The following is a 12,375-nucleotide window of genomic DNA, read 5'->3' on the forward strand; positions in this document are numbered from 1 at the left end:
CCACAGCAGAAGGCAGTCAGTTCCAGGCTGAATGGGGGGGGAGGGGCTGTTGCCCGGCACAGGTGGTGATATTTGAAATGCACGTGGAGGAATGAGCGGGGAGAGGCCAGGAGAGGACATTGGAGGCTGAATAAATAGCACCCATCCTGGGATTCGGGGGCCACGTGTCTGTCTGGAGGGCTGGCCTGGACTGTAAACTACAAGGAAAACGGAAGGCAGCAGAGACAGGGCGCGGAAAGGGCTCAGGGCGAAGCTGGAAGAGAAGGAGGAATTTAGAGATCGGCCTCCCCCCTCTTCTTCTGAGACCTGCCCTTCCCTCCCACCAACACTGGGTACACTGAAGGGGGACACGCACCCCTTCCCCCAGCAACCTGCTTCCCGGGGGCCCCACAAGGCACTGCGGTGTACTTCCCCATGAACGGATGCTGCTAACAGAAAGAGCTGCCCATGTTCCAGAAGGAAACTGAGACGCAGCATGGGAGAAGCCAGTCAGGGACACAGCTAGGGTTAATGCAGAGGATGGAGCTTGAAGGGTATGGAGGGGCGAGTCTGGCCGGGAGGTGGGAAACCTAGGCTGTGCGCCTCTCTTGGCCCTGACCGTGTTCCTGAACACTGCTGTTTCTCATCAGCCTCTGCCCTGTCGGGGGCCACAGGGCCAGGCCGAGATGGGGCCTCTGGCGTCATGGGGCATGGCATTGCTTTCCCACAGCCCTGGTTCTTCCCCTGGTTCCCCAGCTCTGCGTCGAAACCTGGTCACCCTTCACCCCCCCAGTCCCCGGGGGGATTTATTACTGGCCGCCCTCCATCTGCCCCACGATCATAAATCAGGGCAGAGCAAAATCACAACCTCCCAAATGCGGAGCGCATAAAAGAAGGGCTCTGGGAATCACAAGTCTTCAGGGGATCCCTGAGGGAGTCAGGCACCCAGGCCAAGCATGGACCTGAATGCATGGAGCAGAATGCCTCGCTGGGGACTCCTGCTGGTGCTCTGGGGCGCCTGCACCTATGGTCTCCCCGCAGACACGGGCGCCTTCGGAAGGTAACTCGGGCTGTGCGGGTGGGGGCCGGGTCACCGGGGCTCCCGGCTTCCAGACAGGGGGTGTCCCCCAGCCCTCACGACTAGCTGGGCAGGGAGACGCGGTCCCATTCAGAGAGGGGACTGGCCGGTATCCTATGGCCAATAGGGGCACACGACTCAGTCCGATAAGCCATGTCCTTTGATCTCTGCCCAAAGCTTTTGCTCCGGCATGAATCACCATGCGAGGCACTGTGGGGATGATTAAGACCTACCCCTTGTTCTCAAGGAGCTCACAGCCTAATTAAGAAGAAGGGGGTGCTATGGGGAATCCCACCAAGGAAGAATACAGTGGTTGAGCACAAGCCTTCCAGAGTTTCGTTGTCTTGGTTTAAATCCTGCCCCAGCGACTGACCTAACTAGTTCTGGAAGCATGGGCAAGTTACTTTAACCTCTCCCGCGCAGTTTACTGTTTAAAACCAGAAATAGTAACAGCACCTACTTCACAGATCTGCTTTGAAGATTTAATGAGATAACGTATGTAGAGTTCTCAGTGTGATACCGACAAGCGGCAGAAGCCTGCTGGTGTTAGTCCTGCAGGCGGGATTGTCGCTGGTGTTAAAAGAAAGGCTAGGACAGCCCAAAGAAGGGAGGAGGAAGACCTAACTAGCACCTGCATCCAGGGCCAGGCCCGTGGGAACCCGGCCCATTAAGTTCACTAGGGTCATTAAGCCTGCAGAAGGGGGAGAAGCAGGATGATGAGAACCTTGAGGAGAAAGGGTTTCAGGGTAGCGAGGGCAGGGGGGAGTGGTGGACCAGAAGATCTCAAGGTAAAAAGGCAGGGTGACGTGTTCTGTTTTTTTAAGGTCTCACTTTTAAGGAATCTCCACACCCCACATGGGACTTGAACTCATAACTCCGAGACCAAGAGTCACATGTGCTACAGACTAAGCCAGCCCCGGGCCCCTAAGAGGATAGGTTTCAACAGTGGTCATAGTTCCTAAGTCTGTAAAATGCCTAGGATTTCACAGGATCTTTCCACGTATCTCAAATCCTCTTGCTGACAACCCAACAGTTCCATTTTACAGGTGAGGACACCGATGCTAAGGGAGATCACGTGTGAGAGTCTGAGACTCAAGACCTACAGGGTCTTTCGTTTCCAAAGCCTCTTCCCTTGCTCCGAGGCTCCCAGAGGGTAACTGCTAGGGCAGGGGTGTGGGGTGAGACTATGCCTGGGTGTAGCCTCTGCACCCAGGGTAAAGGCAGAACAAGGTAAAAAACACTCTCCCTTGTTCTCTTTATTTTTTAAAAGATTTTATTTATTTGAGAGAGAGAATGAAAGCGAGAGAGCATGATGGGGGGGAGGGTCAGCGGAAGACGCAGATACTCAGCTGAGCAGGGAGCCCGATCCCAGGACTCTAGAATCACGACCTAAGCCGGAGGCAGTTGCTTAACCAACTGAGCCACACAGGAGCCCAAGTCTCCTTGTTCTCTTTAAAAAGAGAAGAAGGGGTTGGGCCAGGAATGGAGAAAGAGGCTTTTGAAACACACAATGTTGCCCCCTGCTGTGTGCACAGCGTCATACAAGGCACTCTGGGAGATCTGAACACAGGACCCGGTTCTCGGGGCATTCTGCCAGCTCTCGCATACACACTTTCCATTTATTGAGCAGTGGGCAGCGTGTTTGATCTGCATGGTGATCTCATAGGGGAGTTTATGGGGATGCACGAAAAGGCCCAGAGAGGTTAGGTAAGTTGATCAGATTCACACAGTAATAAGGGATTTAAGCGTGAACCCACGACAGCCACATCCTCACCACCAGACACCACTGTGTGCGTGAGCCTGAGGCTTGCTTGCCGTGCTGGCTGTGAGCGCCCGAGGGAAAATGAAGCTGGAGCCCAAGCAGAGGTGGGGTGTTGGGGAAGGGACTTCCTGAAAGGAGAATGGTAAGAGTAAAGATCCAGAGCAGAGGCTGTTCAGGGTAAGTGGTAGAAAATGCACCCTCTTTAGGATCAGGCTTTCTCTGCCGCACCATTTTCCCATCTGTGAAGTGGGAATCATCACCAACCCCACGGGATGGCGGAGAATAAGATTATCATTGTGAAACTTCTCTGTGAACAGTAAACGGTGACATGACTGTGATAAGTCATGTCCCTTAAGACAGGACACTGGCTGGCAGGAAACTGCACTGGGGTTCGTGGGCATGATGGGGTCTGGGAACGCGGGGTAGGAGCAGGAAAGGACAGTATAAATAGACGAGCAGCTAGAAAAGACAGGTTCCCCATAAATTGGGCTACATTCCCGGGACCCCCTGGCCAAGAGCTAGAGACACACACACCCCCACCCCAGGCTTCCACAAAGAGCCGTCACGTGGAAGCCCTGGGATTACCCTCTGGGGAACGTGACTAGACACACTGCTTCGAATCCCTGCTCCATCCCTGGGAGCCTCTGCTTCCTGGTCATAGAATGAGGACGATGATGGCCTCATGAGGGCTATGTGGGGGTAAAGGGTAGTGTTTGGTGCTCACCAAGTGGCAGCTCGGTATGCTTTACACCCCCATCCCCAGTGTCTTTAATTCTACCTCCCAAAGGCGAGAGGCAGGCGTCAGGGAAAGAAGCTGAAGGACTGGGACTTGGGCTCAAGAAGGCATCTTTTTCCAAGGACAGAGGGCACAGGCACTCTGGAGATGCTGGCTGCTTTCCCTACACCACTCGTTCAGTCCTGCTCCAGCCCACAGCCGTGGCTGGGTGTCCACCCCGCGTGGCATCCCAGAGCCCCTGCAGGCTGCTGTGGGTGCCTGCCGCCACCTACAGGCCTCCGGCAGCACTGCATCCTCCTGTCCGGCCTCGGGGGGAGCATGCCAGTCGTCATTTTAGAGGGGATGTCATTGTTGGGTTTCCTCCTCTTCCTCCTCCCGCTCCTCGCCTGCTGGAGCTCCCTGAAGACAGCGATGATCTTTATCTTTCTATCTCTAGTATCCAGTGCAGTGCGGGCACAGAGTAAGTGTTCAGCATGTAATTATGGAATGAAAGAAAGAATGAACAAATGCCTTTGTCGTGATAGGGATCAAAATTAGACAGCAGAAGGAAGTGCACGGAGGATTATTTAATTCCAGTGCAGTTGACTCGAGGAGGCTTGCAAATTCTCTTCGAGAGGCCTTGGAGCACAGGAGCATGCTTCAGTGTCTGGGCTCGGTTAGGGAGAATTGTACTAGAAGCTTCGGGGACCCCACCATTATTATGGGGGAGTACAGAGCTCTTCTGGTTTTTCCCTCCTTCCCCCTGGACCAGGATCTTCCTCAAGAAAATGCCCTCCATCCGGGAAAGCCTGAAGGAGCGAGGTGTGGATGTAGCCAGGCTTGGTGCTGACTGGAGCCTTTTTACCAAGAGACTCTCCTTTGGCAATGGCACCTCCCCCGTGGTCCTCACCAACTATCTGGACGTGAGTGCCCAGCTGGGGCCTTGTTCCTCCGTCTCCTTTCTCTCTTGGACGCAAGGCTTTCTGTGCTCTTTCCACGCTGTCTCTGATGGAGCTGTTGAACCACACTGGGCAGCCTATAAAAGTCCACAGAGGACTGAAAGGAGCCCAGAAGCAGAGTTAGGTTGGGAACGCAGGAATCCAGGCTCTGGACCTCGAGCCCAGGTGTCCCTGGTGGGCAGGACGGGTACGTGACCTTAGGGGTAGGTCTCTGTGACAGGCTCTGTACATCATGACTACTGATTGCATCAGTAGCCCCCCAGATGTGGGACACCTTCCTTCTTCATTTTCAGTATTTTTATTTTGCTCTCTTGTCTCACTTCCTGGGAAGTCCTAAGATGGTACTCAGCCTTACACCGAGGCCCTGCCAGAACGTGGAAACCCAGAGAGGCTGTGTGAGCTACCTCATCTCACCTCATGTGAAGGGGTATCAGGCAAAAGCCCAAGGCTCCCGAACCTCCCCACCCCCCAGCTGCCTCTTTCCTTTCACCCCCACAGACCCAGTACTATGGTGAGATTGGCATCGGCACCCCACCCCAGACCTTCAAAGTCATCTTTGACACGGGCTCAGCCAACCTCTGGGTGCCCTCCACCAAGTGCAGCCCTCTCTACACGGCCTGTGGTGAGCTCCCCGCACCTCCCAACCCTGCAAGGCCTGAGGTTCCTCTCCCAAGCCCCCTCCACGCCTGGCCTGCCTGGCCTGCCTCACACCCTCTGCCGCCATCAGATCCATCTCCTCTCTGTCCCTGCTCTCACTGCCCCCGAGAGGAGAGATGAAAATGCCCCCCATTTTCCTGATATGACCAACCAAGGTAACATGGCAAGCCAGAGGAGTCCCCGGCCTACCCACAAGGCCATTTCTCCCCTTTCCTGAGACTGGGAGAGGACTGACTTCTCCTTAGTCAACAACCTCTTAGTTAATGCTCACTGGGACCAGAATCTTTTCCGCACCCCTGCATTAGAAATGCTTCATTGGAGACGAAATTCTCACAGATCTGGGCACCTGACAGGGGCCCAAGAAACCACATAGTCCTTGATTGATGAAACACATTTTCAAGCCTCCAGTCGCAGGGCCACCCCACCCCTGCACCTAAGTCCTCAACCACAGGGACCATACGCCCAGGGCACCTGCCTCCCCGCCCTCCTGGCCAGGCCTCCATTGGACAGCCCTGAGCCTACATCTCCCTGCCAGAGATTCACAGCCTCTATGACTCCTCGGAATCCTCCAGCTACATGGAGAATGGGACGGCATTCACCATCCACTACGGATCCGGGAAGGTCAAAGGCTTCTTGAGTCAGGACATGGTGACAGTAAGTGGGAGTGCCCCAGGTCACCTGACCTCTGCCCTTTTTGGTCCCCAGATGTCTCCTACCACCTGAGGGACCATACTTGGGGAGGGTACAGTTCGGTCTACCTTGGAGCCTGGGGAGGGGAGGAACCCTGACCTGCCACCTGCCAGGGACCAGGGAGGCAAAGCAGCAGTGTCTGGGACCCAGCAAACCTGAGCTCCTGGCTGCATGCGGGGACATTTATAGAGACTTTGACCTTGAGCTCACCCAGCTCCAACTGCGCTCTTCTTAACCAGACCCCAGACTGAAATCAGGGTCTGAGTCAGGGTCAGTGGTACTGGTGAGGTTAGGGTCAGAGTTTGTTTTAGGGTGAGGCCTAAGTGTTAAGTTCACAGACGAGGTTAAAGTTTGGGTTATGGTCAGGGCTTGGTTTTCTTTTTCATTTGGTTTGCACATGACCCTCTCCCATCCACGTACTAACCAGGCCCGACCCTGCTTAGCTTCCGAGATCAGACGAGATCGGGCGCGTTCAGGGTGGTATGGCCGTAGACTGCACATGACCCTCTCCATTCTGGGGCTTCTCCAGCTCCTGCTGTCAGTTATGGGAGGGATACACGTGGAATGTGAGAGCTGATCAGTGGGAGCCCTTACCCTCCCCTTGTCTGTGAAACCAGGGGAGGAAGCTTGGCTGGGCTGAAGAAATCCTTACCCACAGTGGAGGTGGGGAACTGAGGCCCAGCTCTGCCAGTGTGGAAGCTGGGCCCCTGGGGAAGGGGTGTGGGAGCTCCTGGTGCCTCTTTCTGTTACTTCCTGACAGAACCATCTTCTCAGCCTCTGCCCCTCCCAGCCCTGGGGCAAGCCCGGTTCTCTCTGGATCCCCACAGCCTGCACAAGTATTAGAAGAGAGGATATGGGGGGCCGGTGTGGGGGGTGATTGATGAAATGGTCTCATGCCAAATTTCTCCACCCTAGGGCATGTGGGCCCTAGACTAAACCCTGGACAGGAACAGGACAGTAGGCTTGGTCTCCTCTGGTCCTGTCTTTTCTCCCACAGGTGGGCGGCATCACAGTGACACAGACGTTTGGAGAGGTCACAGAGCTGCCCCTGATCCCCTTCATGCTGGCTAAGTTTGATGGGGTTCTGGGCATGGGCTTCCCAGCGCAGGCTGTTGGCGGGGTCACCCCTGTCTTTGACCACATCCTCTCCCAGGGGGTGCTAAAGGAAGATGTCTTCTCTGTCTACTACAGCAGGTGAGCCTGGGGCTCCAGGGGCCTTGGCAGGGGGAGGGAGAGAAGGAGGCAGGAGAGCAGGAAGAGAGTCAGGACTGGAATTTTCACATGTTCATGACTAGGAGGCATTCAGTTCATATACAGAACTCCACTATCCAGGCTGGGAGCCACCACTTAAATTTAATTAAAATTTTGAAAAGTTCCTGAGTCTCACGGCCCCATTTCAAGTGTTCAGCCACAGTGACTAGTGGCTACATACTGGGTAGTAGAGATAGAGAACATTTCCATCATTATAGAAAGTTCTATTAGCATTGCTTAGAACAAGAGGAAAATGCAAGCTGGGGGAGATGGAAAGTAAAGCATTACTGTGAGGGGCCCATGACCCCGCTCACACAGAAAGAGGACTTCATTCATTAATTCCTTCATTTATTTCCTCCTTCATTTATTCAACAAATATTGGGTGCTCATGTGCCAAACGCCATGAGAAGTCCTGGGGTGCAGCCATGAACACGTTATACAGGACAGACTCCCTGCCCTCACAGAGCTTACGATCCGGAAGGAAGACAAGAAAACCATGACGTAACGTGCAGCAACAGGGAGCGAGGTGCTGAAACCCATAGGTGCCTTTCCACTCTGGGCTGAGCTCACGCGGAGTTCAGCCGGCCTCCGGGAAGCCGTTGCCAGCTGTTGGGCTGGCTGCTGGGTTTGGAAAGACAGTAAGAGCTGGACATGAAGGGTCCTAAGGGGAGGAACACAAGGCGAGTGGAGGGGAGGCTCGGGGCCCAGAGAAGTCACACAGGTAAAAGGGAGACCAGAAAATGCCAGGCACTGAGCAAAGGCCACCAATGGGCCCTGTAGCCGGGGGCAGTCACAGGCAGAGCTGTCTCGGAGATGGGGCATGGCCAGATGGCCAGCAGTTGGGAGGTAGATGTGGGTGTCAGGAAGCGAGGGCAGATGAAGAATGCCCTGAGAGATTCGACAGGGAAGGAAATGTCAGGAAGGGGGTACAGGTGGAGAAGCAGAGAGAAGGGTGGGTGTTTGGAAATGCTGGGGGAGGCCGGAGCCTGCTTGCAGGTGGAGGAAGAAGCCAATGGAAAGTGAGAGATGGAAACTCTGGAAGAAAGGAGAGGATCATGGAGGGCGCGGGAGCCTGGAGGCCACGGGAGGGAGGAGAATCCAGTAGGCAGGAAGAAGAAGGGTCTTGTGGAGAAGAGAGCTTCATTCTTCCTTGACCCTGGGACAGGGAGGAGGGAACCTCGGAAGGATCTTGAAATGCTGGGAGTGGGGCAGAGGTGGCTGGTGTTTGCCCATGCGCATTGTACAAGGGCAGTGAGGTACACGTGCCCACAAAGCATGTGCCAAACCTCCCAGGCGCCCGTTGGAAAACCCCCAACCCACACATGCACATGGGAAACCAGTCCCCTGGGGTAGGCCCTGAGCTGTGGGAGGTTCTGTGCAGCAGGGAGGAGAGGAAGGCAAGGGGGTTAGCTGTGGACGGGGCACCAGGAACCTGGCTCTACTCACCCCACTCCCCCCTGCTGCGTGACTCCACCTAAAGGGTAAAAAGCGGGCATGGTACCCACCCTGCCCAGCAGAGAGACTGGTGAGGCTCAGCTGAAACCTAGGCCTCCTCTCTGCTGTGTCTCTTTCTCTGCAGAAATTCCAAGTAAGGAGCTGAGCCCCACCCCCGACCCCTGGCCCTGACCCTGACCCTCCTGAACACCACGGTCAGATTCACAGTGGCCACCCAGCCCAACTCGCCTCCCCAGGCCCCGGCTCTGGCAGATGCGGAAGTTGTCCACCCCTCCTTCCAGTTCGCCTCCTGCCCCTTACCCGCTCTGACCCCACAGGTCCCCGAGAGCGCCGCAACCCACACACCTGCTCCACCTGCAGTTCCCCAAACCCAAGTGACGGTGTAGCCAACTCTCACCTTGCCTTCTGCTCACTGTCCTTGTGCCGGATCCTTCTCTGGGGGGATGCTAGAGCGAGCGCAAGAAAGGTGGAGAAGTGGTGTTCCTGTAGCTTCCCGGCCATGCCACCCTTCCCACCATCCTCTGTCCTCTGCCGTCTCCCTCCCACCCCCATCCCCATCCCCTTGCCTGACTGCCCTGGTTGCTGAGTGCCGGCTCTCCGGGTGATGGGTCTTCAGGAGCTCTGATCTTTCCTCTAGGAATCCCCACTTGCTCGGAGGAGAGCTTGTCTTGGGAGGTAGCGACCCCCAGTATTACCAAGGGAATTTCCACTACGTGAGCGTCAGCCAGACTGGTTCCTGGCAGATCAAGATGAAAGGGTCAGGAACCCTCCACCCTCCTGCTCTCCAGAACTGCTGTTGCTGTTGCTGCTGGGGGTAGGGGTGGGGGTGAGAAGGGGCAGCCTTACCATCTTGTCCTCTCTCCTAATGCAGTACCTTCTTAAGGCACAGCATACATTTGCTCTCTGGGCGCTCTGCCCAGGGCTGGGGAACATGGAAATATGACAAGCAGAGGGGAGGGGGGCCACCGAGAGGAGGCGGTGGGTCACCAGGCAGTATGCTGGGAACGGGGACAGCACCTTTCCTCCTCTAGCGCATGCCTTCCCATCCTCCGGTGCATCCCGGGACCACCAGCCTGGCCCCCCCTGCCACTGGCCTTACTCAGGGAAGCTATGCAGCCTGGCGGGGTCCCATCAGCCTGCTGTCTGATGCTCCAACGGGCCTCCCTCAGGGTGTCTGTGAGGTCGGCCACCGTGGTCTGCGAGGAGGGCTGCGTGGTGGTGGTCGATACCGGTGCGTCGTACATCTCGGGTCCCACAAGCTCCCTGAGGCTGCTCATGGACACCCTGGGGGCCAAGGAACTGAGCACAAATGAAGTAAGAAGTTGGGGCAGTGGGGGCCCCAGAGGCTGCTGGGGAGCACCACCTGGGCCCCAGAATTACCCCAGAAGCAGTAGGTTCCAAGTGGGGCCATTCTGGGGCTTCCCCTCCTCTCTTCTCACTCCTCCAGCAGAGGGGCCCAGCCACAGGCAAGGGGCGGCGTCTGCTGGGGGACTTCCCACACTCAACGGGTTCCCTTCACCTTCCCCTCAGTATGTCGTGAACTGCAACCAGGTGCCGACGCTCCCCGACATCTCCTTCCACCTTGGAGGAAGAGCCTACACCCTCACGAGCTCAGACTATGTGTTACAGGTGAGGGTCCAACCCGCCCCTCAGCGACAGGGAGGACAGGCGGGCAGAGGCCTCTAAAAGGGACCAGGCCTTAAGCGCCATCAGGGGTTCTCAAACTCAGCTACAAGTTAGAGTCACCTGGAAACTTTACAAATCCCACTAACAAGGGGCGCCTGGGTGGTGCAGTCCGTTAAGTGTCTGACTCTTGGTTTCAGCTTGGGGTCATGATCTCAGGGTCATGACCTTGGGCTCGTGATCTTGGGGTTGTGAGATAGAACCCTGCGTTGGGCTCCGCACTGAGCATGGAGTCTGCTTGAGATTCTCTCTCCCTCTGCCCCTCGGGCCAGTGCTCTCTGTCTCACAAAGGAGCAAACAAATCTTTGAAAAATCCTAGTAACGAACCACAGCCCATACCTATTAAATTAGAACCTCTGGGGAGGAAGCCTGGGCTTCAATGTTTTTCAAAATTCCCCAGGTGATTCCAAGTACAGCCAAGTTTGGGAATCTCTGTGCTCATCCCCTGTCTCCACCTTCTCGGCAGCTGCTCCCAGTAATGCTATGTGACTATGGTTTTTTTTTTTTTTTTCCATTTTATTTATTTTTTCAGCGTAACAGTATTCATTGTTTTTGCACAACACCCAGTGTGTGACTATGTTTTTAACCCCTTTTATGCCCGACGGACTTAGGGCAGCTAAATAACTTGTGTAGGATCAGAAGTTCTGCCAGAATGTAAGCTCTGGGAGATGCACTGTGCCTGATGCATTGTTTACCTGGTGTCCAGCTCAGTACCTGCATCCAGGAGGATACACGTTGGGTTGAAAGGGCAAGAGAGACCGGTAGTCGATGGGAGAGGAAGGGGTGAATGTTGCTGAGGACAACTGCTGGGGTCAGGCGAGGGGAAAGGAGAAAGGTCATGTGCCAGGCAGTGGTGGAAACCCTCTCGCTTCCTGCCAGGATTCCTATGGTAACGATGACTTGTGCACCCTGGCCCTCCATGGTCTGGATGTCCCACCGCCCACCGGGCCTATCTGGGTCCTGGGCGCCAGCTTCATCCGCAAGTTCTACACGGAGTTTGACCGGCATAACAACCGCATTGGCTTTGCCCTGGCCCGCTGAGAGGCCCTCTGCTGCCTAAGTGGACCCTTCCTCCAGCCCTAGCCCAGAGCTAGAGCACTCCGGGACGCTCTCTGGCCCGAGTCCTCACGCAGGGGCATGGGGTGTGGAGCTCCTCCCGGATGCTTGCCTCCAGCACCAGCACTTCCCCGCTTCGAGAACAAACAGAATAAAGACTTCATGTTCACAGCCCTGTTGCAATCGGTTTCCGTAGTATAGTGGTTATCACGTTCGCCTCACACAGCCCTGTTGCACCTGGTTCACTGGGGTCTGAGATGAGAGATGTAGCCAGGGATCATGTGCCGACAGGAATGTGACAGAGAATGACAAACTATACATTCACCCGCACGCACAGGTTCCTGCGTGCAGGGGTGATGCCATTCATCCTCGCTCAGGTGGGGCTGCTGATGCACTCGGCCAGCTCTGTGCTCCCCCACAGCATCTGCAGGACCAGGGCTAATGCTGTGACCTCAGACTACTCTGGGTCAGAAAGGTGCTCCCCGCTGGTAGAAGCCAGCCTCAAACTCAGGCTCCGCCTGGCCCCTTGTGCACGGCATACCCCTTAGCCCCCTGGCCCATGTCGCCATTGACACATGCAGTCTAAGACACCATCGCCTGGCAATGTGGAACACCAGAGATCTGACTGATCCTCTCTTTGTACATGTGGGGAAACTGAGGCTCAGAGAATGGAAGGCATGGGACCAAGACGGCTCATCGAAACATGCCAGCCCGTATGACTCAGGTGCCGGGGGCCCCTTAACCCATGCAGGTGTGCCTTCACAGATACAGAGCCACACGCACCCTGGAGAGGGGGCCCACAGCCACACACACAGCTGTCCCCCCCCCCCCACAGACATGGGACGTGACAGGCTGAGGTCCTCTCCCACTCTTACTCCTCAGGCGACCAGCATGGGGTGTGTATGTCGTGGAATGAGAAGTAGCACTGACCTAAAGTCGTGGATACTGTCCCCCTTTGCGGTAGCTGTTCACCCCTCTTTTGACCAAAAGGGGTGAAGCACAGGGTGGCCCAACCAGGCCCCTGGAAAACCTCATATCTCCAGAATTGCAACCCCTTGGGACTGTGTGGGACCCTGGGGCTCCTCCAGAT

The 12,375-nt window shown here is 55.9% G+C and overlaps 1 protein-coding gene across 1 annotated transcript; it reads left to right on the plus strand.

The window, feature by feature from the left end:
• Positions 1-921: 921 nt before the first annotated feature.
• Positions 922-11,420, plus strand: REN (renin). Its single transcript, XM_045983259.1, has 9 exons — positions 922-1,039; positions 4,307-4,457; positions 4,992-5,115; positions 5,686-5,804; positions 6,838-7,034; positions 9,184-9,303; positions 9,716-9,860; positions 10,077-10,175; positions 11,109-11,420. The coding sequence occupies exons 1-9, from the start codon at positions 936-938 to the stop codon at positions 11,268-11,270; spliced, it is 1,221 nt and encodes a 406-aa protein (XP_045839215.1). The 5' UTR covers positions 922-935; the 3' UTR covers positions 11,271-11,420.
• The last annotated feature ends 955 nt before the right edge of the window (positions 11,421-12,375 follow it).

Source organism: Meles meles, chromosome 17 (genome assembly GCF_922984935.1).
Source record: "Meles meles chromosome 17, mMelMel3.1 paternal haplotype, whole genome shotgun sequence".
NCBI classification, from domain to species: domain Eukaryota; kingdom Metazoa; phylum Chordata; class Mammalia; order Carnivora; family Mustelidae; genus Meles; species Meles meles.

Coding starts and splice junctions, on each gene's coding strand:
- REN (XM_045983259.1), top strand. CDS start 936: ATGGACCTGAATGCATGGAGCAGAATGCCTCGCTGGGGACTCCTGCTG. Junction 7,035..9,183: donor TTCTCTGTCTACTACAGCAG/GTGAGCCTGGGG, acceptor TCTTTCCTCTAG/GAATCCCCACTTGCTCGGAG. Junction 9,304..9,715: donor TGGCAGATCAAGATGAAAGG/GTCAGGAACCCT, acceptor GGCCTCCCTCAG/GGTGTCTGTGAGGTCGGCCA.